The 27,223-nt window shown below is 39.5% G+C and overlaps 1 protein-coding gene across 4 annotated transcripts in view; it reads right to left on the bottom strand.

Annotated features, from left to right (window-relative positions):
- The window catches only part of stab1 (stabilin 1), a 191,478-nt gene that overhangs the window by 134,451 nt on the left and 29,804 nt on the right, over positions 1–27,223 (bottom strand). For all 4 annotated transcript variants that reach the window (XM_026167240.2, XM_080301180.1, XM_080301182.1 and 1 more), the window contains 22 exons: positions 25,540–25,620; positions 25,263–25,421; positions 24,086–24,148; positions 19,010–19,102; positions 18,581–18,667; positions 18,390–18,501; positions 16,832–17,018; positions 15,498–15,591; positions 14,576–14,734; positions 14,214–14,309; positions 12,636–12,731; positions 11,520–11,567; positions 10,750–10,883; positions 7,504–7,615; positions 6,997–7,074; positions 6,735–6,836; positions 6,509–6,610; positions 5,275–5,409; positions 3,276–3,404; positions 3,137–3,190; positions 2,741–2,854; positions 2,314–2,509 (listed from right to left, as the gene is read on the bottom strand). In XM_026167240.2, coding sequence (XP_026023025.2) covers positions 2,314–2,509; positions 2,741–2,854; positions 3,137–3,190; positions 3,276–3,404; positions 5,275–5,409; positions 6,509–6,610; positions 6,735–6,836; positions 6,997–7,074; positions 7,504–7,615; positions 10,750–10,883; positions 11,520–11,567; positions 12,636–12,731; positions 14,214–14,309; positions 14,576–14,734; positions 15,498–15,591; positions 16,832–17,018; positions 18,390–18,501; positions 18,581–18,667; positions 19,010–19,102; positions 24,086–24,148; positions 25,263–25,421; positions 25,540–25,620 — 2,431 coding nt within the window. The remainder of the gene's footprint in view (positions 1–2,313; positions 2,510–2,740; positions 2,855–3,136; positions 3,191–3,275; positions 3,405–5,274; positions 5,410–6,508; positions 6,611–6,734; positions 6,837–6,996; positions 7,075–7,503; positions 7,616–10,749; positions 10,884–11,519; positions 11,568–12,635; positions 12,732–14,213; positions 14,310–14,575; positions 14,735–15,497; positions 15,592–16,831; positions 17,019–18,389; positions 18,502–18,580; positions 18,668–19,009; positions 19,103–24,085; positions 24,149–25,262; positions 25,422–25,539; positions 25,621–27,223) is intronic.

Raw genomic sequence — 27,223 nt, 5'->3', positions numbered from 1 at the left:
CTCAATCATCCAGCGAAGGAAATCACAAAAAGTTGTTTCTGTTCATCAGGACATCACGTTTTCAGTGGGAGAAACTTTTTTCACTTGTGTTTCAGTCACTGAAGCAGTGGAGGTTGTTCGTAAGAGGTTACAGGATGACCCCAATCTCAGCAACAGGACCACTCTCAGCACCAACCAAGTGTGTTTGCTTTTGGAACTGTGTCTTCATTCCACATATTTCACATACAAAGGTCAGTGCTACAGGCAGAAACATGGGTGTGCCATGGGTTCCCCAGTTTCACTCATTGTGGCTAATTTGTACATGGAAGAAGTGGAAAAGAGGGCTTTGCTATCCTACCCTGGAACACCACCAAGTCATTGGTTCAGGTTTGTGGATGACACCTGGTTTGAAAATCAAATCTAAGGGCGTACCACAATTCACGGATCACAGTAAATCGGTGGACCAACACATCAAATTCACTCGGGAAGATATGAAAAATGAGACTGTGAGATTTCCATCAGTAAGTCTATCAGGAGACATTTAAAGTTAACGTGTACTGTATACCTATGCATATGGATCAGTATTTAAGGTTTGGGTCTCATTATTGATTGGAGCACAAACTTGGTGTCATCAGGATGCAACACAGAGCAAACACCATCTCCACAGACAGCACGGCTGGAAACAGAAGAACATCACATCAAGAAGGCCCTGAGTAAATGTGGTTATCTCAGCTGGACATTTATCAAAACTGGGAAGGCGCTTAAAGAAAGCTCCAACCCATTCAGGAGAGAAGGACAACTGCTGCAAAAGCAAAAACCTGTAGTGATCCCTTATGTGTCTGGAGTATCGGAACAGTTGAGATGCTTTTTTTTTTTTTTTTTTTTTTTTAAACGCCGCATCTTTGCGGCTTTTAAACCCCAAAATATGCTGCGCCAAAAATCCACGTGGATCGGGTCCCCCGACACAAACAGAGTAATATAGTGTACACTGTTAAGTGCCAGGAGGATTGCCATAATATATACATCAGGGAAACCAAACAGCCTCTGGCTGAACGGATGGCACAACACAGAAGAGCTACCTCGTCCGGCCAGGACTCCGCAGTCTATTTACACCTGCAGGCCAGTGGACACTCTTATAGTGACACATCTTGGACAGGGAGGAACGCTGGTTTGAGCGGGGAGTCAAAGAGGCCATTTACTTGAAAAGGGAAAGACCATCTCTGAATCGAGGAGGGGGTCAAAGGGTACATCTTTCACCATCTTACAATGCTGTGATTGCAGCCATTCCTCAACTCTCTGTGAATGGTACTCATGGCCATTGATCAACTGTTGTTGATCAGTGATCAATAATCAATGGTCATGACAATTTGCATGTTAATGATCAAGAAACCGGCCTCACTAGTCTATTGTTTATCAGTGGTGCTAGTTTTGAGCAATGAGCTTTTGCCAATTTCTATATTTTTAAGTCACATGATTGTAGTCCAAAGTGTTGCATAAACAATGACTTGGCCAAGATTATGTCAATTAGAAATCACTGTAGTCAGATGTAACAGGACTCAAACCTTGCAAAAAGTTTCACTTTGGTCTCATCACTCCACAGAATATTTTCCCAAGAGTCCTAGGGATCATCAAGATGTTTATTTGGCAACAATCCTTTATGTTCTTTTTGGCCAGCAGTGCGTTTTTCCTTGGAGCTCTCCCCTTGATGCCATTTGTCTAGATTGGCATGAAGATGAAGGTGCTCAGGGCAGAGCTGTTTACTCCTTCACATTGAAAGGAGCCAGTCGAGGTGGTTCAGGTATTTAACTAGGATGCCTCCTTGATGGCTACTAGCGGAGGTCTTTGGTGGAGGTCCAACCTGGAGGAGACCCCCGATCTCACAGCTCATGTCAGGGTTTGCACAGGAGTGGGTGAGGGAGATCTAAGATGGATGGATCCTTTGTTGTTGTTCACAGGGCTGTTAGTATTATAGATTTTTTTTAGCTGTGTAAGACTGTGTCTCAGAAGCTCAGTTTTTGTTATAATCAGAAGCTGGGGACTAGGAATGCCGTTAGCACTTGAATGATTTTATAAACAGCCCTAAAATGATGATGTAGAAAATCTAGCAAACATAGTTAAACAGCATTGATTTTGACATGTCGAGTCTCGTTTGTCTCTTCTCCACATCTACAGTCAATACACCTAAATATTTATTTAGCTGTTTTTCCACCGTCACCGGGTAACGCCCCCTTGTGACAAATATAAAATATGGCAGACAGGAAATGCTTCACTCTGTGTGTGTGTGTGTGTGTGTGTGTCTGTGTTTGTGCGTGTGTGTGTCTGCATGTTGCTCACTGGAGGAGCAGTTAACTCCGTATCTCCCCGGCTCACAGTCCTCACACGCAGTTCCATGGAAACCCTCGTAGCACTGGCACTCGCCATTGCCATGGTTACCATCATGACACTCCCCGTGATTGGAGCACCAGCTGCCGACGTCTCCGGGGCATTTGAAGCACTCGTGGCCATAGTAACCGGGGCAACAGGAGTGATCCTGCAGGGCAGACAAATCCATGACATCATCATTATTATTATGATTATGATGATGATGATGATGATGCTGATGATTATTATTATTATTATTATTATTATTGAATTTAAAACATGTACACAATGTTGTGTCAGTGATGACGGGTGTTTCTAGCTGATTATTATGCATTTATCAGGTTTCATCAGACCCTTATGAAAAGAGCCATAATGTTTATGGAAATAAGTTTGAGCAGACCATAGTGGTCCGGAGACATTTGATGACACAGCCCAGCACAGACTTCCTCCTGGATCCGACCCGCTTCCTGTACCTACAGTTGGGTTGCATGTTGGCTGGAAACTGTTTTTTGATCTGCAGCATAAAGATTACACCAACATCAGGAATCATCAACATAAACAGGCAGAAGTGAATAAAAGAGCCTGAAATGCTGAAAAACACTAAACAGAAAAACCCGATGACTTTAAGAACAGCGACACGCGTCATACAATTACAACCCTGCCCCCTTTCAGGTCCCTTTTGTAAAGTCTGAATGCGTTAATTTTGGGGTCATTTTTAAAGCTGTTAAAATTACTTTTGGAAAAGCTTGAGTTTCAGTTATTATGTCCACCCCACGAACTATAACAGTTTTCTTACTGGTTTGTGAAAGAAAATGCATCGGGGTGGTCCATCACAGTCTGTACATCTTCCCTGGAGACAGAAAGGAGAACAGAGAGGCTGGAGTAACTCTGACAAACAAACATCCATCTATCCCATCCCTTCTCTCTATCCTTACCTCGACCTGCAGGTAGGTCATTTTGCTGCATCTGTTGCGGCGGACTTTGAGGACCTGAGGGAGCGTTATGATGACTCCGTTCTGGGTTACTGTGACGCTCCCGTCAAGAGGAATGTCATTCACAACTGTCTGGAGTTCAAGAGAAGAAGAAACACACCAATCTTTTTTTTACAATGAATCTTTTACACAAAACAAAAATAACGATCATCTTAGCTTAGGGAGTCAGTTGACAGTGGTTCTTTGGTCTGCTTCTGCACTACAGGAAATACTGTTGTTGAGCAGTAGTGGTGTGCGGATCGATACTGAAATATCTATTCTTCCGATACCAGCAATTTATGTTCTAGAATCGATTCTCATATTATAATATCGATATTTTAGTGCTCTGGGGTAAATTTGTAGTTTTTCCATTAAAATGAACGCAGTGGAAAGAAACTATATAATTTGGATCGTCTAATTTGGAAGGAACTACTTCCTCTTACGCCTTTCATAGTCATATGTGAAATACGGCTGTATAAATGTGTCCCAGCCCCTGGCGTGCACACTCACAACAATGGCTAAGCGCAAACAGGACGTGTGTGGACCTGTTTTACCTCCACAAACAGCCAAGATGCGGTTTGTGATATATGTGGCAAGACAGTGAGGTGTTGTGGCAACACCACTGACCTCGTCAAACACCTCGGAGTAAATCATATCACAGAATATGATGAGCTTATGTTGAGGCGAAATGAAGAGGAGGAGAGGGGCAGGTGCTGCTAGGGCGAGACAGACGTCTCTCGCAGAGTCCTTTAGTGCTGCAGGCAGGCAACATGCTCAAATAGCTCACAACGTCAGGGTTTTTTTTTTTTTATTTCTATATGATTATTCTGCATGATTAAGCAATAAAAACAAGTTGTCTGATGTCCTCTAATCATTATGAAGCAATATGGTTATGTTATTATTACAATTACATAATACAATTATATATTGTATTATGAAATACAATGAAACAAGTTTTTGTACAGAGTATCGGTATCGGATCAGTATCGCCGATACCACCCTGAATTTTACTTGGTATCGGATCGGAAAGGAAATCAGTGGTATCGCACATCACTATTGAGCAGGAGTTCAAAGTCAGTGTAATCCATCATTACACTGACTTTTTACTTGTCAATTAAAAGGTCAGCACATTCTGAAGGAAAACTCCGCCATACTGTCTATTTTATTCTAAATTTGATCGTAATTTAGAAAATGAAAATAATGCTGCACTAAATTTGACTTAAAACTAACACCTGAGACCAAAAACTAATGAGGAAAACACTTACTAACTGAACAGATCAAAAAAGCAGCAGGTACATTTTCCCACAGAACTCAATGCAATTGGACTTAGTTTTACAACCAAGCGATGCCCTCTGATGCCCTCACTAGCGAGAATGTCCATTTTTATGGTGAATATTTTCTATTTTCCATTCTATTATATTTCCATTTTCCAATTTTCACAAATTTCAACATCAGCAGAGTCTTTCTCCCCGTGGTTACGGAGCCACTCATTCCCTGCTGCCTTTTCTTCCTATGTCACTGTATGTCTCGTCTTACCTTTTTTAAATCTGCTAGTTTGCCTTCTGGATGTTTACGTTTTAGCACTCATTAATTGTGAGGTAATGGTAGAAAAATGGGGCTTTATATGGAGCTGGATAAAAAGCTCAACACAACAACCCAGGCAGAAAATTATTTCAGTTTTTATTACATGACATTATTGTCCTTACAGTTGGTTTATTGTGTTACTACCACTGCAGTGTCATGCTGCTGTTTCTACAAATTAAGAAGTCTCTTAAAAATGACAGTAGCTCTTATAAATCCTGCTGCCTGGAAGCTGCAGGTATTAAGAAGATCTTACTCAGTATTTCTTCTATGTTGTCAGAAATATCATTATTGTAAATTTTCTTTGAATATAATGATATAATTGTGAGGCTGTATGACCCACCACTAGTTTCATGGCTGGTGTCAGTGCAGTTATTGTTACCTGGTTGTTGTTGTCCAAGTGGAACTGGACCTGGTACTCAGTTCCAAGCAGAGTGCTTTTCAGTGTGCCATCAGGCAAGCGGTCAGGGAAGAGCAGCTCATTAAGAATCACATGGTACTTGAACACATCAGAGTCCTGGACAGATGGAAGACAGAGGATTTATTTATAGCCAAAGACAAGAGTTGCAGTGGATCATCTCACCAGCAGGAAGAGAAAATAGGAGTGGACATGATGGTCAACTACAAAAAAATTGTTAATGCAACAAACATTTCACTTTATACACAAATTAGAGTTTTGTTATAAACAGTATGTAAGTATCTAAGATAAGCTCTTAGTAGCCCATCTTTAAGATACTGTAGTTCAAACACAGCAGACCAACATAAAAACATCCTGTGCCAAATTAATACATAGCCTGGTTTATAGACATCAATTCTCTTTCAGATATTTCCTTCCTCTCCTGACAGGGAGATATCTGACACAAAAAGGTGATTCATTATTTTGGTCAGTACAAACAAACCACCTTAGTACCATTGTTTGCTGGGAATGCTCACTTCATTTTGCGTTATATGAAACAGCTCAATTATTATTTGATGTGGATGTTCGTAATGTGTGTCAGTCTGAATTTCACCACTTTATTCGTTTAGGTTGCACAATCCACATGTTGTGATGCCAATAAATGTTTTCACATAGTTCACATACGTAAATAATATTAAAGGTACTTTTTGTAATTTCCCTCTGCAGATTTTGGGTTAATGTTCACCACCAGGAGGTGCTGTTTTACCAGTGGATGCATTGAAATATTTTTGCACTTATGCTGCCATTTAATTTGTAATATTTTTTTTTCACCCTCCCTCAGTTTCTCAAGAAGGTTTGCCTTTTTTTGTAAATAAGAAATTAAATAATAGTTATACTGACCCGCTGTACCAGTTAATGGCTTTTGTGCAACTGGTGTTACACAAATATACAGCCCAGATGTTTTAAACTCAGCTGATATTCTAACACCTAATGATCGTTACATAAATGTTTTTGGACATAAACTAAGAGTGGTTGCTCCTTCACATTTTGTTAATAGATTTAGCTCATTTCTGAATTATTTGAGTTATTTTTAAAAATGGGAAATGTATAAATACTTTAAAGGTTGTATAAAACAACCTTTAAAGTATCCATTTTCTTGACAAGTGTTTGGAGGTTTTGCAGAATAGCAGCTGTCCACTGAATTATATTATTGACCTACCAGGATGGAGGTGTTAGTCCTGCTAAGATGCTGCCTTATAGCCTCATCTGTTGGCAGCAGAAGTGTAAATGACTCAGTAAGATTTGAAGACAGGTTGTACATCTGAGAGAAAACACACAGGAAGTTAATTAAATGTAATAATAATAAGAAGAAGAAGAATAAAACAAGATTAAAAATAAAAAAGGATTACATCTTATCACATGATGCTGAGATCAGACAGACTTACCAGAACATACTCTCTGAAAAGCGTGAAGTTGGAAGAGGAGTTTAGGAAACCCATAAGTGTGGGAGGCTCAGGTGGGCAGTCTGAGAGAGGCGGAGCCAGAATCTGACAACAGACAGACAGAGAGAAAGGTGCTCTGTATGTGTAGATGGGGAGAGAGTAAACTAATATGCTAATAATGTTATTTATTCACATCATTATTTGCTCTGCATGAAAAAAATCTGTATTTATTTCTTTTCATTTCACTGTAAAGATTCACGTGTACCTTGTCTATGAAGTGGAGATAGCCATTGATCGCAGGTAGGTTGGGGGTGAGGATGGATGCTTTTCCAATTTGGATGACCTGAAACACGCGCGCACACACACACACACACACACACACACACAGCCCAAAAGGTAAGGTACAATAAAATGGATCCAAAACAATAATGGTACTGACTGAAAAGTTATTCTTATAGATTTTCCTATTAAAGAATTAAAATGACAGAATGATTTTGATTGAAAGATTGACTGAATTGATTGAATGATTGAAATGATTTTTCTCTCTAATTTTGTTAAAGTATACCACATTTGTCTGTAAGCGCCAGTTTAAAGAGGATAAAATGCAAATCATTTCCATAGAAACTAGTTATATCTAACATGAATGTAGTGACATGAATACCCTTGTACACATGCAGTTTCTACATCAGGCAAACCTTGTGAACACAAAAAATCTGAGTAAACCCACCAGAATGTGTAGTTATGTGGTGAGACACAACTGACCCACTCTTACCCCACTGCTGTTGCTGATCTCCCACTGAGTGGGTAGGTTTAGGGTTGGCAGTCTTTTGCCCACCATACTGCCCAGATCTTCCACAGAGTAGATCCCCTTCAACACGTGGGCCCTGCAACCAAAGGGAGCAGTAAATAAATGAAAAGTTTTCTAAAACACACAACACGCTCCAGGATCCTGTCAGCAAAGGACATGTGATCTATCAGATCAGCAGTTCCTAATTTAAACAGTACAGAAATGTTTAATTTTTACAGTCTTTCAGATGCACCACCAACATCTTTACTGACACAACTATCAGTGAGGGAAATGCTTATTTGAACTCCTGCTGAATTTGTAAGTTTGCTCAATTACAGAAGACCTGGTAGTTTCATTTTAATTGAGACAGAGAGAGAATCCAGAAATATAAAAGAAAAAAACACAGAGTACATGAAACTCGCATGTCACTGAATGGAATAAGTAATTCATCACCAAGCAAAATATGACTTAGTACTTGGCGAAGAAACCTTTGTTGGCAAGCCAAATGGTAACTTGTAGTTGGTCACCAGGTTTGCACAGATCTCAGCAAGGACTTTGGCCCACCCCTCATTACAGAAACATTCTAAATCCTTTTTGTTTCTTGGATGCTGCTTGCCAACACAAAGCTTCAGCTCCCTCCTGACCAGAAAAACAGCCCCAAAGCATGATGTTACCACTTATGTGCTTAACTGTGGGGATGGTATTCTTTGAGTGACCCTCAGTATTTCTCTTCCTCAAACACAGCGGGTTGATTTGATTTTGGTTTAATCTGACCACAGCTCTTTGTCTCAAACCTTCTCTGAATCATTTAAAGGTTCATTGACAAACTTAAGACTGACGTGTACGTGTGCCTTTTTGAGCAGGGTGACCTTGTGGGTGCTGCAAGATCTCAGTTATGGCACAGTGAGTAACCATTGCTGTTCTTGGTGTCTGTGGTTGCTACTGCCTTCAGATCATTAACAAGCCCCTCCCACATAGTTTTAGGCTGATCCACCTAATTTCTCAAGATCATCTTCACCCCATTAGGCAAAATATTACATGGAGCTCCAGACTGAGGGTGATTCCTAATCACATTTCTATTTTTCTTCTATTTTCTATCATATCTGAATAATTTTTCAGTTGTCGTCTTCACACCAAGCTTCTTGCTGATGGCCTTGTAGTCCATTCCAGCCTTGTGCATGTCTACAATATTGTCTTCCTTTGGCAGATAAGGAGTTAAAATCAGGAATCTCTGTAATTGATTGATTGTAATATTTTTGCCACATGGGCATAGAGCCAATCTGTGGGAGCCAGAATTTTGGCTGGGTTATGGAGGATTGCATTTAGTTAGGTATGAATATAGGTGAAATGCTATAGGTGAAATGCAGCACCACTTAATCTGGGCAACTGACCTTTCAATATCAGTTGGACAATGGGGAAGAGGGCGATGGGCTGGGGGTTCATATAATTAATAAATATTATGCTATACATTTAAATACAAAGATCAGAGATCGTAGCGATAGCAAATATCCATGAACACTATACTGATATAATACCCAAATACTTTACATACCGATCTGTAGAACAAGAGATTAACATTAAACTGTGCTTCTCTGTGGCAGCTCACCTGCCTCACCTGTTGTGAAATACTATTGGCTACTGACTGATTATCTGTATGTGTTGGGTATAACTAAATAATTATCAGTCACTGCTGCTGTGTCTTATGCATAAATGGATCTCTGTCTTTGGAGACACACCTATGGATCATATGAGGATTCAAGTATTTAATAAACTCAAACAGCTGTAAGCAGTGTGAAAAGATAAGGTAAGGTAAAAGCACATCGCACATGCCTAAGGCGTGATAGTCAGCAATTCAGGTAATATGTAAATGTGGGCACAAGCAGAATACAGCTCAGGCTTCTTATTCTCCAGGCTAATGTGGAGAGGAGACGCCTTTTAAGCAAAGTAAGATTTCCTCTGGCCACATGCTGCCCATATCTGCCAAATCTCAAGCGAATTATACTGTATCCCTTTAAATCATTCTATCTCTGTGATTCATTAAGAAAACGATCATACAGACCTTAAACTAGATTGTGGTGTTAGATAAATGAGTCACTGTCTATAGCTATCTCATCAAATTTACAATGGCCTGGAGAAAACTCTGGAAATACTCATTTCCATGAGGAGTCTCAGGTCGTTTGGAGTGGAGGGCCCACTCCTGAAGACCTTCTATGACTCTGTTGTGGCTTCTGCTATCTTTTATGGCGTGGTTTGCTGGGGCGGCAGCATCTCTGCTGGGGACAGGAAGAGACTGAACAGGGTGATCCGAAGGGCCAGCTCTGTTCTAGGATGCCCTCTGGACCCAGTGGAGGTGGTGAGTGACAGGAGAACGGCGGCTAAGCTGTCATCCCTGATGGACAACATCTCCCACCCCCATGCAGCAGATTGTGACAGCACTGAGCAGCTCCTTCAGTGGGAGACTGCGGCACCCACGGTGTGGGACGGAGAGATTTCGCAGGTCTTTCCTCCCCACTGCTGTCAGACTCCATAATAAAGACTAACTGATCAAGCACACACATCCATACATATGCAATAATACTAAGTGCAATAATCCTTTCTGGCATCGTTGTATTTTTACTCAGTTGTATATAGTATTTGTATTTGTATTCTATTTTTATCTTATTGTATATTTATTTTATTTTATTCTACTGTATATAGTATTTTATTTTATTCTATTCTGTACAGTTGTGTACTGTATTTATTCTTATTGTATTCTAATTTTTGCCTCATAACTTTTGCACTGTCCACTTCCTGCTGTGACAAAACAAATTTCCCACGTGTGGGACTAATAAAGGTTATCTTATCTTATCTTATCATACACAGAGATTCTCTGTAACTTATCATAATACCCCCGCAGACTCCTGTGAGCTGGTTTAAAAATCACTTTAATTTTTATATTGCACTAAAACATAACAGAGTTTAAAGACAAGCATATTACTATATAATACAGAAAAAAATAAAACATAACAACCAAACAAAAGGACAAAGAAGATTAAAATTCAATATAAAATCAATATTTTAAAAAGTCTACAAACAGAAAAGTAAACTAAATTTCTTAGTTAGACTTTGTGCTAAGCTGGCTCCATTTTTATTTTGTGTTAGAAACACTGATTCTGTCACACAAACTTCATGCACTGGCATGCTTTGTCTGAGCTCAAGGATCAGTTTTAATGTGTGTGTGACTTTACTAACCGCAGAAAGTAAGGCAGGTGGTGTCGGGTGTTCCAGAATAAGATGTCAGCTGTACTCATGTTCCTGAGAGCGTCTCCAGTAGGCACCAACACAGTTAAGTTCCCATTCAGGTCCTCAAAGGCATGACTGAAACGCTGATCACATGACACCGTATACAGCTTAGTTATCATTGGAGCAGAGTAGTTTATGAAAACAATGAGCAGGTGGAACTACAGAAGCTTCACCTGTGTCAAAGGTAACACTCATTCTGGGTAGGTGTCTAATTGTTTTGGCTGCCTTGACTCCATTGGCTGGTAAATTTATTCATATTTTTTAACTTTTAACAACACTTTTGCCACTACAGTGCCATGTACAACAATAGATGAGAAAACCATCACACAGTTGACAAAACAGCGATTTCTGTAAAGGCTTCCCTTTTCTGTCAAAAACATATTTTTACAGAAGGTGGAAATGTAGAATATTTTATAAAATCAGTGTGCGTTTAAGTTGACACATATTCTTTTAACAGGCCAAAATGCACAGCAGTAAATGTCTTTAGCTTATGTGTCAGTCTCTACACCAGTCTTCTGAGAGGCTCAAAACAGAAAGGAGGGAGCTGCAGGAGAACAGCTGTAGAAGGGGTGAAAATCCCAGATTTCTACCTATTTTCAACATCAGTCAATAAATTAGGAAACTCGCCAGCTATCAAGGCTTTAATGTAGTTTAACTTTGAACCGAGAAAACTGACGAAGTTCAATAACTATAGAGTACTTTGTCTTCCTCTTACTTACCTGAGTCAGCCGGTAGAAACTGTACATCTTTACATTCATCTCCAGCTCCTGCAAACACACCCACAGAAACATAACTGTGTAATGAATTACAGTTAATGAATCAAGTCTGATTAATACAAACAATAACAGAAATATTTTAGAAATCTTGTCTAAAAACATTTTAAAAAGTAAGAACTAGATTGATATTTATGAGACAAATAACAAACTGAAGCCAAATATACACACTGGACTTCTCTAAGGAGTCAGAAATTTATCAAGCGTAACATTCAACCAGTAAAACATTTTTTTCTGTTCAGAAATGCAAAAAAAGAACTGCAATCTGGCATCTTAATTTAAAAAAAAAGAACTAAACCCATGCCCAGACATTTGACTTATATGACTTATATAAGTCATATAAGTCTATATAAACTTATATAAAACATATATCATATGAAAGAGCATGGAGAGGGCGATCCAACACACGTTTTTTCAATTAGATGCCCTATGATGTCACAATGATGCAATAAACTTTGCAAAACTCATGAATGCATCTTAAAATCTTATTTTTTTTATATAGAGGCTAAAGATCTCAGCCAATTGTGCTACAATCATATGAGTAAAAATCATGAAATACAACATTTTAGTATGTAAGGTTTCAAGGTCAAAGGTCAAAAGTCAGACATCAGTGCTTGTTTTATAAGCAGGTTAATGCCAGCCTGTTATAATAGAAACATCATAAAACAGTTTTATTATATCCTTGCTCGTGTTCTCTGAGTGCTCATGTTAAAGTTATTTTTTCTGCAATAAATAAACTAATAAATAATTTACATTTTTTTCCTTTTCTTTTGCAGCCTGAGGACCGGCTACATATTGGCCACATGTATGCTTTTTTTTTCTAAAGCATAAAAACTGAGTGTAACCTGAAAAATGTTGTATGGTTGAAATGAAATTAAAGCACCTGCAGTAAATAAATATAAACGGCCTTCAATCCAGATTATGAAAAAGATATTCGTTCCACACTTTGACTGTCTTTCATTTTATTTTCACTTAACATAGTGAAACTGATTTGGCTCACCATGAAAGTGAATGAGTTCAACTTATATAACCACAATGAATCATAATGAGCTAAGTATTTACGTCAAGTAATGATCCGTAGCAAATGTTTCCGTCTCCAGCGTAGCCGTCAGGACAGGTACAGGTGTGACCTCCACCATCTGTCTTCTCACACTTTGCCTGACATACAAAAAACAAAACACACACACACACACAGAAACAGAGAGAGAGAATTATAGGATGCTAATCTAAATCATTAATACTGTGGCATCACAAAGTACTCACAAACTAATTTTTTGTTTTACATGCAAGAATTTCCTTTGAGATAACAGTCGATGACATCGCCTGTACCAAACATAATGAAAAGTTCCGACATCAATAAAGATGAGGTTTGACAAGCATTAGAATAGTTTTCAGGTTTTCCAAGAGCAGCTGCTAGCGTAGGCAGAGACCACCCTCACTAACTTGTGATGCAGACCCAGTAATTCTGTTCTACGAGCAGGGCAGAAAAGAGAAACAAGGTTTATGCCTACTATGCTCTCAAGGGATAAAGATTTAAACTAAAATAGAAAAGCAATAATACTATGGTCTCTTCAATGACTAGAAGTATGAACTATTTTCTACAAAGTGTGACCATAAACAGCTTTTCTACACACAGAGGGATGCTTTCTTTGTTAGCATACACAGATCAGGACCTCGAATCAACTGTAATTATTTGATTCATCTGGTGAAAGTGGCTGCTCTGACTATGGGTCTCACTAAGGTTGCTCTCATCATATCCCCAATACAAAATGCCAAACAAGGAAAAAATTTCATGTTGGGAAAAGAATCACAAGCTCTAAAGATTTAATAAAATTCATCCAACAGACAAAGACTTCAAATACTTTCTTGATGTCTGATCAAATCTCATTATGCTAATAAAAAAAGTTTCACAATCTTTTAGCTATTTTACCTAATTTTTTCAAACTAATTTGTTTTAATGATCATCATTAAGATATTTTTCCTAATTGCACCTTATTTGCCCTGCAAGTAGAGTTCCTCTGTAGTTATATACAAATGCTAATTGATGGGACTGAATCTTTACCTTTAAACTTAATGGATTTACACTGTTGATACATTTTTCTGAATGCAGAGTTAGTGTAACACATCAATGAGAAAAGCTACAATTATCATTATTGAGTGCTAACCTCCAAGGCTTAAATTGAAGCTTGAGGCTGGCTCCAAAACAAAGCCAGTCCCGTCAGACTCCTATGTTAAAATACCCAACTTTACAGCATTAAAACTATTTAATGCCTGTTACAATGGTACCAGGCTCTATAACTAATTTTCCCCATTAATAATAACTATACATCTTATATATTTGGCTTAAAAGTTAGAGGTTCTGACTAACAGGTGTGCTGACTTGGACAACTGTAGCTGTAAGTGTCTGCTAGGCTTCACCTCCTGACTCACTGAACTGGAGCTACACTCTACATGGTGTTTGTGCTGCTGATCACATAACACTACAATCTCATTCGAAACCAACATGCTTTATTTAACCCAAAAGTTGGGAAATTGTGATCTATGGTTATTATTAGTCATTCTTACTTGGCATATGTGTTCATGTGTGTGTGTGTGTGTGTGTGTGTGTGTGTGTGTGTGTGTGTGTGTGTGTGTGTATACCAGCTCATGGCAGCCTCCGTTCTTTTTTAGGCAGGAGTTGATGAGGACACACACCTTTCCATTGCCCATGTATCCAGTTTTACAAACACAGTCACTCTGCAGATGGAGAAACAGTCAGATGAGAAACAGAACAGCCTGACAGCTGGTTAATAACCAGTTATTTTTGCATATACAATGGTGAATTCTCATATTTGCAACTTTTACATAATGTGGTCAGCATATATACAAGTGATCTCTGGTTAGTTTTGGCCCAGGATTTATACTGGGCTTCTATACCGGAGTACAAGAATCAAAATATGGAGCTGAAAATTCACAATGAACATAGTTCAAAGTTTATCCTATCACAAATTTTAAGCACGGACCTGTCCGGGTCCGATGTGTTTACAGTCCGCGTTGGTGCTGCAGCTTCCTCGACTCTCCAGCAGACAGTTGTTGATCTCCACACACACTCTGCCATCACCCGTCCAGCCCTCAGCACACACACATGAAGCATTACCTGGACCCGCATATACACACTCAGCCTGCAGAGAAAGAGGATGTGTCACAAAGACAAGAACACTGCACTGAATGAGCTTATCTTTATGATTACTGAAGGTGAAAAGTTAAATAAAATCACACACATTAAATAAATATAGCAGAACAACAACACATAAAGCCAGATTTACAAAAAAAAAATGTGACAAAACAGTATGTGAGCATAATCCCCAAAAAGCTTTCATAGTTGTTAGTTAATAGCTATTTTTTAAACACAGGCTCAGTCAGTTCATTTCAGTATCGATCAAGAAATATAAAACATGCTTTTTTCTTCTTCTTTCTTTCTTCTTCATTAAATATACAAGCAGTAAGTTGAAATGTTGCAAACATTAGTAAATCGGTTTGTGTGCTTTATTGAAATGAAACTCAATTTGAAAGCTCTATAGTCACTCATCTGTCTGCTTTCCTGGGTGTTCGGCTGCTTTTCTGTTCTTTACATCACTAAAGATTTCCCACACTGTCAATCTCAATATTGCCATCATTACTCTAGTCCAATTATCTTCTTGCCCACATTCTTTGAGCCAATCAGCTTCCATTTTTGTGTCAAATCTCCGTCGTACTCCCTTACAGACCCTCATTCGTTCAACCCTCCTCCTCCCAATCCCCACCCCACAGACACCTCAGTCAGAGCCCCGTTTCACAGCCTCAGGCTTCTTCCTTCACCACCATCAGCGTCTAGACTCCGGGGGGGTTCTGTCCTAAATCCTATCACTGCTTTGAAGACACACACACACAAAGAAATAATCTTACATTGGTGTCGCAGTCTCCTCGGTTACTCTTCAGACAGGGGTTGATGGCAGTACAGGAGTGACCGTCACCCTCATATCCATCCTTACATACACACCTTATGTAAGACACACACACACACACACACACACACACAGTTAAACAAACTCAACAGGTGATGCAATAACAGAGGTGACAAATCCCTGTTGTTTATTTCTTCACAGAACATCGCTGAAGGAATTACTAAAAATCTATTTAAACAACAGTACAGGACAACCAGAACATTTTAACCACGCCAGCATTTAAACCTTTGGCAGTTATTTGATCATAAGATGATGGATGAAGAGACATTTTGGCTTGATTATGGCTTTTGATTAAACGTTTCCACATGAATTTCAGGGCAGTTTCTTAAACGCCCATTAGATTGTTTTTTTTTTTTAATTATAAAACTCAAAGTAAAACTTAGCTTTTATATATACATAAAAAAACAACAAGAAATGCTATACGTTTCCTCATCACAAAACCCAGGGTGTGCAGTTGTTCAAACTTCATTTTTTCATTCATTCATTTTTGAGAAAAATAAGCCTCCACTTAGAGATAGGATGAGGCCCTAAGTTATTCAGGGGGCGCTCAGAGTAGAGCCATAACTCCTCCACATGCAGGACATGTGGAAGAGTTTATGTCTGTTGGCTGGCACAAGAACACTTGGTGTCCTGGGAGCAGGTGGATACAAAGGACTCAACAGGGTGGGCTGGTGGATAGATGGATGGATGGAGAGATCTGGGGTAAAAAAAAAGGATAATTTTCTCATGCTGGGCCAAACACAACAAAGCTGTATCAATGAATAAACTGTCACAAATGTCTATCTGTCTGATAGCTTCATCTGCCAACAGTATGCCATCTGTCACGAGAAGATCAGTCATGCTAACGCAAGTGCCAAGCAAGCTAGAATAGCATTTCTGATGAAAACTTGGCCTACTTCACAAAAAAACCCAGATCTGATCGAGCATCCTCCTTTTCAGGCCAGTAGTGAAACATAAAAATTGCAGGTATTGTACAAAGTCTTTAATCCTTGATTATCACAAGTACCTTAATCCGAAAACGTAGTCCAAAGAAGAACTGAGGATACATCCGATTACAGAGAGTTTTGTGCAGTTTGTTTCAGACATTGAGGAGTAAGCGAGCGGGGATGGCTCCAGAATGCTAATTAAATGTCCAAAAACAGACCTCAGGAGCCACGGCAAGAACAAGAAAGTTTTTGCTGTCTAAAAATTTACAACACCTAAAAAGTGACTCAACACAAAACGATCTCTCAGCATCAAGTTATAGTAATGGTTTTATGATTAGTATTTTCTTACGTAATAGCCAGTCCTGTCTGATTACAGTATGCGTGGATGTGACAATGCTGCAGCAGTCCGTCTGCGTTGCACGGCATGGCCGTCTTGTCACACAGGTCCCCGGAGAATCCCTCCAAACAAGAACCTCTCCGACACACACCAGCGCTGCCTGGTCGGTTATCGCACGTTCCGTGAACACAGCGGCAATCTAAAGACAAGCACATACACATTATGTCATAATTTTCAGTCAGTTAGTTTGAAATTTTAAACAAAATGCACCTCCATTACCCTCTGTACAGTACTTTATTTCCATATACAGAGGTTTTTCACACTAAATAGTTATTATAATAATATTAATCCAGTTAAGCCTCAGAAAACAGGACACTGGATGTTGATATAAGGGTAAAAATGAAGCATTTGTAAATATGATTTCCAAAGATTAATCATATTTTTGGCCTCATTTCTTCTAGCAGGTCCATAAATTAGTGTGATTTATGTGGTTCTGGGTAAAGGGCCTCAACCACTGTTGGATGGATCGACAATAAAATTCTAAGAAGGCCATTCATGTCAGGATTGGTGCAGTGATGTGGACCTTGTACTGGTCTGCTGTGGTGAACAAAGGGCTCAGCATGAAGGCCAGTTTACTGGTTGTTCTACATTCCTAACCTCACCAAAAGAATAGGACTGAGGATAGAAGCAGAGGAAATGAGCTTCCTTCATAGGGTGTCTGTGGGCTTATATACAGGCTGAGGAGCTCAGTCACTCTTGTGTAGAGCTCATACTTCGTTCTTTTGTTACTTTCTTCAAATTTATCAACTCAACAAGCATCAGGAGGCTTAATTTATTTATTGAGACAGGATGCCATGTCTGCAACTCAATGACCCTTAGTATTCAGAAAAGAAAGATATTGCAGTACCTTTTCTGAATACCAATAAAAAAATTCAGAATACCAAAGGCCATTTTATTCTCAGGATAATACATAATTCATGCTGATTTTAGGAAATAAAAATAATGGCTGCTGCCAGTGTTATCCCTCAGCCTCCTATTAGACACACCTATGGTATAAATTTTACAATCCTTCATTGCCTCATTGAGAATCACAAGATTTTCAGAAAATTTGACCTCAAGGTCCCATGAACTCGAGGTCACTGCAATTTGAACACATCTGAGATTTTTAGTAGACAGACCTACAGTATAAATTTCAAAATCCTACATTGCCTTGTTCTCGACTTACAGCATTTACAATAACTCACATTCCCAAACGTGCATGACCATGCTATCCACCCGCCCAGCAGGGTGACAATAATGCCCCATAAGCCTTTTACGGCTGAGGGGTAAAAACCCAGAATCAATATAGAAACTTACAAGAACTACAGAAAAAAATAAACATTAAATAAACAATAAACTCAAAATGAAACAAGCAAAGTCGTTCTGAAAACCAACAGAACCAAAACTGAACTTAAAAGAAAAAACTCAAACGAAATTTAAAAAACATAATTTCTGTATGTAAATACATCAAATTGGAAATGGACATTTCATTGAACATAGTGAAAAGCTGTCAGCTAAGAGGAGGCGTTACCTTCATCACAGTTCACACCATGTTTGTTTGGATCTGAGCAGATGTGGCAGGCAATACCCGTCCAGCCTGCCTGACAGCTACATGAGCCATTACCATGGATACCATCAGAGCACTGTGTGCAATCAAAGCAAAAAATTAAAAATTAAAACACATCAGCCGAGGGACGAGGCTGCCTGAATGTTCCTCCTTACAGTTCCTTTGTCGTAGCATGGATGCTGAAATCCTCCGATGCAGGGCTTACAGTCCGGACCATAGAAACCTTTACAACACTTTGCTACCTGTGAAACACACACACACACACACACACACACACACAACAGAACAAAACCAATAAATGTTTTCAAATGTATTAAATATATGTTTCAATAAGGACTAATCCACCACTGGGGAATTGGAAGTGACAAAAGACGACAATCCAGCTCAGCAACTGTGAACATCCTGATAAATATCACACATAATTAAAATGAAAAACTAATAAAACACAGGAAACTAAGCAGAATTAAACTGATCGGACAAAACAAAAATCACAAATTACATAAAACAAAAGCAAATGTAAAAATGATTGCCTATAATAACTCAGCTGCATCAAGTTAAAAATAAAGCACCAGTTCCTCTTTCACCTGTTTGGTGGTGTTGCAGTATTTGGCGCAGCCTTTGCTGAGCGATGGCCTGAGAGGAGATGTGACGTACTCGCAGTCGCTCAGATGACTACCCTGAATAGACAGAAGCATAGATTTTTTGCTACTAGTTCACATAAAAAAAACCCGCACTGGCTGGCAAAATGACCAAAGTGATGCTGGGAAAGATTCCCAGAGCATTCGAAATTGTGTCCCTGTGAAAAGCATGGCATCAGAACTAAGAAAAGAGGGGTTTCTCAACATCAAATCATGGCACGACTGATGGTTTCTGTGAACTTCAAACACTTGAAACCAGGTTGATTTTTTTAGGCAGAATCAGGTGAACACAAAAGCAGAAGAGCGAATCAATAAGCTCTGCAAACTGCAAGGCAGAAAAGCAACCAGACAAAGTAATTATTGCGGAGGATAAAATTATTAATCCCAATATGAAATTTTAAAGTTTTTGTCAAAGTTTTCTCCAGTGCTCTTTTACAAGCCCCTGCTGTGCTATAACTTTGTGGTGCTCAAAGCTTTTAAAATCCAGTTAAAACTGAGGATTCTCATCTAGAAAGCATCATGCAAAAGATTTTTCCAAGTGTCAAGAACTGCAATAATAAATCTTAAACAAATTCAAAGACTGCCACATAATAGGCAATAGGCAATAGGCAATAGGCCTGTGCTACAATAGGCCTGTGTAGCACAGGCCTATTGTAGGCGAACTCCCAACTCTTGAGCCCCAACACAGAGTGGCGGAGTTTGAAATATTACTCTTTCTGGGTTACAAAATAAATTTTTAAGATATTTTCATGCGAGAATGGTGCTGTGTAAACTTCTAATATCTGCTCGATTCATCAAGACATCACATATTTGCATAAGTGCTCTAATGTTTTCGGAGATGCCCGTTACCCACCAGCTGACCGCGTAGCTGGACTGGCCATTGGGCGTACCAGGTATTTGCCCCGTGGGGCAATGATGATTTTTCACTTTTATGTTTGTTTGTTTGTTTTTGTAATGGTATAAACAATGAAAGGTGGTGGATTAGCCAATTGGTCATGATCAACTCTGGGCTGGACCAATTACAATACATCCGTATTGAGGGGAAAAGGAACGCGATTCATCCCGTACTTCAGCTAGAATGAAAAAAAGACACAAAGCTGGAGTTATTCTGTCTTTACGTTGCTGCACAGCTGCCTCTTCTTCTCTCATTCTCTCTCTCCCTCCCTCTCCCATTTCTACTTCAATCATGAAACTGATCAATGATCAGTTGATCGTCTCCCTTGTTTGTTTATCGCCCACTTTGCGCCAGAAAGAGGAAACCAGCGGATGTTGCGCTAAACAACAGCAGCATGTTCAAGCTTGATAAGCTGTTGTTATAATTTATTTAATATTACTTTCTAGTATCAGCTGATGTTTGCTGGAGCCACAGCTGTAAAAGCTGCTGGTCATGATATCGGTTTGGTTATGTGGTGAGAGGGAAACATTAAGGTGATACAAATCATGCATATATACCAACAAGACAGTGTACATCACTGTCACAACAGCGTTTGTTTTAGTTCAAAGGCTTTATGGTTTTTCCTATAATACCTGGTGGTGTCAGTTCAGCCTTATATATTATGTTTAACCCGAGTGACCACCCGGTCAGCTGGTGGGTAACAGGCATCTCCGAAAACGTTAGAGCACTTATGCAAATATGTGATGTCTTGATGAATCGAGCAGATATTAGAAGTTTACACAGCACCATTCTCGCATGAAAATATCTTAAAAGTTTATTTTGTGACCCAGAAAGAGTGATATTTCAAACTCCATTTTTTGCACGCGATGTAACAACCCTTATTGTTTTATAGCACCACTAGGGGGGGAGTCTCCTAGGGGGTGTGTGAGTATAGCGTGGCAGCCATTACATGCTGCTCGTGTTCTGCTCTCAAGACAGACCTCACCATTGCAACGGCCTGGCGGCAGCGACTACCAATCCCTGCACATGTATGTACGGACAGTGTAGAGCCGTGGAGACCTGGCTTGTATGGTCTTATGTTGCTGACAAGGAATAAAGGTCTGTTGTTTAATTTAACTGACTGGCTTCGAGTTATCCGGCTAACCTCCACACCACATGCCCGCAGGACCTGCTAGCCGCTCCTTCCTCGGCAGACTGCTGTTACAGCAGCAATGAATTTTGTTCACTTAAATGTAGCTTTTCTTCGCTCAAAATAAATTTCTCCTCAAAATGCAACACTTGCACCTGCACGTTTTTTTTACGTGTGCTCAAAGTTTTTTTACGTGCGCTCAGAATAGTGGCACAAAAATAATGCCATAGTTACATGAATATGTATAGATTCATTAACATATGACGTCTTACATAGGCATGCATGTGAACAAAGAGTACTGCCTGTGTGTATGTGTAGGTATACGTGTGTGTGTGTGTGTGTGTGTGTGTGTGTGTGTGTGTGTGTGTGTGTGTGTGTGTGTGTGTGTGTGTGTGTGCACAAAATGTGACCCTTTGAAGACTCCCCAGACCTGCTGGTGCCAGGAGTCCAGCAGTCCACCTAAACAAAGGCTCTTATACTAAAACAGATACAGAGTAGGTGTCCTCCTATACCATAAATCAGTTAGAGAAGGTACGACCTCTCTCGTGACCTTAGGATGTGTGTGTATGCCAGAACACTCTGGAAGGCACACAGAGTCTTAGCAGATTGCTAAGGATCAGACATCCTATCAATATGCAATTGATTATATAACTCTAAGCATATATACATTTCTAAGCATAAATGACAATCCAACAATATAAACCTAACATTCAAAACAACTGCCAAGACACAAATTAATGACTTAGTCAAGTCAGGAAGTGTAGTCTCAAAAAAGATGATCACTTGGACCCTGCACAGGAATGGACTGTGAAGTTGCAGACTAAGAAAAACTCCACTCCTGCAGGAAAGACACCTTCAAACCAGCCTGAAGTATGCTAAGGACAACCTAGAGAAAAAGCATACATGCTGAAAGTGCGTCCTTTGATCAGATGAGATAAAATTAGGACTCTTTGGCCACAGAGATGCTGCTTATGTTTGGAGAAAGAAGGAACAGGCGTACAAAACAAAGAACACCATCCCCACAGTGAAACACAGTGGTGGGAGTGTTATGCTGGGGGGACACTTCAGAGTGTCTTGAACTGGGAATCTTGTCAAGGTGGAAGAAACCATGAAGAAAGAAGGATATGTGAAATCTCAAGCAGTCACGAGCAAAACTGGGTCTGGATCGTCGCTTACCTCCAGATGACCACAGTGAATGTTATTGACAAGCATTAACCCTTTAAGACCTACCATAGAACCAAGGCCGCTAGAGCTTACTTTATATTTTTACATGCTGTAGTGCCATTTTAGGGAGCATTTCAAGTTACTATACATCAATACAACTGTTATAGCCCAAATTTTAATAATATGCATGCATTAAGTCCATAGTAACAACATAAATTGAAAAAAAGTGCAATAAACTACAAAAAAATTGAAAATCATTTTTGGTTTTCTATACATATATTTCTACTTGGAGAAATTTAAGAGGTTTATCACTCAAAACTTTAAATACAAAAAAGTTGCAAAAAATAGTTTACAACAACAGGAAATTTATTTTGAGTGTCTTCATAGTTTTATTTTTGAGATACAGCAATTTTTATATACTGCAGAAAAAACAAAAAACAATCTTATGATGCAAATTTGCAAAGAAAACAGCATGTGCATCAAAATAAACTATTTTCGGCAGTGCAATTTGAGTTCTAAGCATCACAGAAACTATTCAGAAAAGCATAAAGTCAAACATGCTTCTAAGGGCTACAAGTAAAAAACTATATTTTCCGCGAAAATGACGTCACTTTCGGTTTCGGGCAGGTAATGGCGGACATGCCATCGTTCGCGCTGACATCGATTTCAATGTGGGAAGTGTTATGAACAGCTGATCAGATCGGCAAAGTATATTTCTGGAATATTATGTTTTTGTTCCTGCAAGCGCTTTTTATGCAGCTTTTGCAAAGCTATGTGTGGACAAGCTGATGGCATAAGATGTAAGTACAACTCCGGTTTCATATGCAAAAATAAAGATTATTGCGCTAGCTTACGTGGTTCCGGTTCTACAGGGATTTAAACATAGTTACGCAAAACGATAGGCTTTAAAGGGTTAAAGCCTTGACTTGAATCCACTGAAATCTGTGGGGGGTAACTGAAGCTCTATGCCAGAAGACCATCAAATCAAGAGGAGCTTGAGCGATTCACCAAAGAAGAATGAAACCAGCAACTGCAGACTGTTATTGAGCAAAAACTGACTACTAGCATTGGAGGGGGGTAATAACTTTCAACCTGGTAGTTTTTGTGAAATAATTTTTTCCTTGTGTGAAGTAAAATAATGTAAGCATCTAAAATAAAACTAGGATGTTTGGAAAAAGCTGCGTTAAAAATCCCTTGCTCTGTTTAATAGCACTTGAGTCATACTTAAAGTGGCTGTAGCTCAGGTGGCAGAGCAGGTCAGCCACTACTCAGAAGGTCAGTGGTTCGATCCCAGGCTGCCTCCTGGCTACATGCCAAATATCCTTGGGCAAGATACTAACCCCATGTTTGCCTACTGGTGGTGGTCAGAGGGCCCGCTAGCGCTGGCAGCCTCGCTCTGTCAGTGCGCCCCAGAGCAGCTGTGGCTACAAAGTAGCTTGCCATTGCCAGTGTGTGAATGTGTGTGTGAATGGGTGAATGACTGAATGTAGTGTAAAGCGTCACTGTTTTTGACACATCAAGCCAGATATGATGAACAAGAGGTGTCAATATGACACTTTTCACTGTAGATGATTAAATAACCAATGACTACAGGATGTGAGACACACCACAAAAAGACTGAGAACCACCACCTTAGACTTTATACAACCAGACTTCATTCTTTTAACAAGAGGAGTCACCCCTGCATGAGTCACCCCCTGCAGTAGATTAGGAAGAATGCAGGTTTAAGGCAGATAGATATCCGCTTTACTTTTCAGACCCCTGAAAGCTAGGGTTATCTTTGATGTAGAGTAATAACAATATATAAAGTAGAAGAGAACAGAATGCATTTTACCAGCTCGGTGCTGCCTTCTGGACACTGGGTCGCAGAGAGGTAACTGCAGTGAACACAAGGACCCTGAAAACACACAAAAATTAAACTTTAATTTTTGAGGGAGGTGGTAATACGTGTCATGATTGGATTTTTTGTTGTTGCCTGTTGTTTTTTTTAATCCATTGATTCAAACACATAAACATGCACTAAAAGAGTTAATCCTGCTCTACTGAAAACGGCAAACCTGCTGAAAGAAAGGCTATGATTAGAGCTGGGAAATTAATAGGAAATGAATAAAAGCCCACATTTAGAAACTGTAATCAACATAATAAAAAACTCTCCTGAGAGGTGTGCAAACCTGGTGATTAACTACAATAAACGTCTTACTGCAAAGGTTTCTCCACCAAGCACTAAGTCATGTTTTGTTTGGGGATCAAATACTTACTCCAGTAAGTGACACAAAAATCTATTTATAGGTTTTATTTTATGTATTTTGTATGTCTTTTGGCTGATATACTGTCTCTCTCCAGCCTGAGACTGTTCATTTCTTTGAACTTGATCAAACTTATAAATTCAGCAGAGGATCGAATAACTTTTTCCCTCATTGTATATGTGTGTGCCTTCCTTTATTCAAGTGTGTAATCATGATTATTCTTTAACCAAAATTAAGGTCAAATGTTAATTGTGATTTTGGTTTGAGGTCATATCGCCCAGCTCTATGATATTTCCATTTCTACAGGAGATGACCTGCCATTAAAAATTTAATGTAAAGTATTATAAACAGACAAAAATGTCATTGAGAGAATCTTTTCAATTATGGCTTCATCTCCAAAAAACAGGCAAAAATGCTCTTCAAAGTCAGGACCATTGTTGTTTCTCCTTCATCGCAGTTTAAAAAACAATGACATGCAGCAGTAGTGACCCCAACTATTTCAGTTCTGATATTCATTTACATCTGCAAACTGTCAACCAGACTCAAGGCAAAAGGTTAGGAGTTACACTGTGTGAAAGAAAGAACCAATATAGAAAAACTGATGGATAGTGAAAGCGTTGCTGTAACACATGTGCTAACATCTTTAAAATCTACTGACACCCTTTTTAATTACCCCTCGCCCCCAGAACTAAACTGATTCAGACTGTGTGTGTGTGTGTGTGTGTGCGTGCGTGCGTGCGTGCGTGCGTGTGTGTCTTTTCTCACCACAGTGATCTTGCTGTCAACAACATCACAGCGGTGAGGCATGATGGGAAGGATGGAGGGCGGGTACAGCAGCCCGTCAATCATATGTATGATTCCATTGGATGCCACGATGTTGGTGCTCATCAAACGGATGCTCTTCTCACCCAATACGATCCCGCCCTGCAGGACAGAGAAGTAGAGGACAGCTAGTGTTTAAGTCATCTGCTAATGTGTGTCCTACATATGGTAGAAATTAAACTGTGACATGCATTTTTAAGTACCAATGAACTATACTTACGTCCTCAGATGCAGCGATTTTGACCATCTGATTTGCCATCGTCTGAATCCGAGAGAGTGTGCTCAGATCATCAACTGTCAGCTAGAGACAGAAAAAAATCATAACCGTGATTTTTCAACCGTGAACAAAGAATATCTAATGACGTTTATATTTTTAGTGCCCTGATCAGTAGTGTGGCTAAACTTGCGGTGCTTGAGGAATGGGTCAATAAATGTGAGGAGTTTACACTTTTAGAAGCAGAAATGTGATTAAAAAATATCTGAATAACTCATCTGATAAAATTAAAAGGTTACATGTCTGACTTTTCTTTATTTCCTTTCTATTTCCTTTCATTCTTATTCTGTTGCAGTGGTTGACGCTCATATTGAACATCCACCCATCCATTTTCTACCGCTTATTCAGAGTTCCCTCACCCAAGCCACTTCTTCCACCTGTTACCCGAATCCAAACTGGAAGCTGGTCCCACAGAAGAGGGGCCTGAAAGCTGCCTCCTATTCTATTTTTAAATACCCTGGGAATCACAAGCCCGCAGTCTGAGAGTGAAGAGGTCTAATGGGGTGATACGATACTACGAGGTCATTAAGATAAGATGGAGCCTGATTATTCAAGAACTTGTATGTGAGGAGCAGGATTTTGAATTTGATTCTACATTTAACAGGAAGCCAATGAAGAGAAGCCAATATAGGAGAAATACGCTCTCTCTCTGTCTAATCCCCGTCAGTACTCTTGCTGCAGCATTTTGAATCAACTGAAGGTTTTTCTGGGAATTTTTAGGACATCCCAATAATAACAAATGACAGTAGTCCAGCCTAGAAGCAATAAAGGCATAAGCTAGCTTTTCAGCATCACTCTGAGACATGATGTTTCTAATTTTGGAGATATTGCACAAAAGGGAGAAAGTAGTCCTATATATTTGTTTGCATTCAGGAAAATATCTTGGTCAAAAACAACTCCAAGATACCTCACAGATAATGGTAATGCCATCCAGAGTAAGCATCTGGCTAGATAGGCTACCGGATTTCTACAATTTTTTGGACTGTTGTTACGTTCCCCTAAAAGGGTCCAGGCGATTGGGGGGGGGGGGTAACAAAAAGTGTCCGGGTCAGGAAAAGGAGATAGAGGCAAAATGGTTAAATCAAAGAGTTTTATTAAAGTTTCTATTAAAACTAACTAAAAGAGACGGTCAAGCCGCTATCACCATTTAAAGAAACAAACAAAACTCAAACGTTAGTCAATAAAGTACAAAGTAAGTCAAAGAGTGCGGCTCACCGGCTGCAAACACGGACATGCAGCCCACTAGCTGAAAACCACAAAAACACAGCTCACTAGCTGCAAACACCGCAAACCACTCAGCTCACCAGCTGTAACCACACTAATGGCACTCTCGCCCAGAGCTCACCTTTCCCTGGGCTTAAATCTCCTTAATTACTGACGAGAGTCAGCTGCACAAAAGGGAAAGGTGGCACCTCAGGCAGAAGAGGTAGTGGGACACGTCCACACAGGCGCCTTCAGGAGGAGGCCCTGCTAGGGCCGTAACACTGTATACAATAACCTCACTTTTATCTGATTTAGAAGCAGAAATATTTAGGTCATCAAGGTCTTTATGTCTTTGAGAAATTAAAAGTTTAACTAATTGGTGTGTGTTATCTGGCTACAGTGATAGTCTAGAGTGTGTAGAAAGTGG

The sequence above is a fragment of the Astatotilapia calliptera genome, chromosome 5, assembly GCF_964374335.1.
Source record: "Astatotilapia calliptera chromosome 5, fAstCal68.1, whole genome shotgun sequence".
Taxonomy (NCBI): domain Eukaryota; kingdom Metazoa; phylum Chordata; class Actinopteri; order Cichliformes; family Cichlidae; genus Astatotilapia; species Astatotilapia calliptera.
This window is presented reverse-complemented; position numbering and strand designations above follow the sequence as displayed.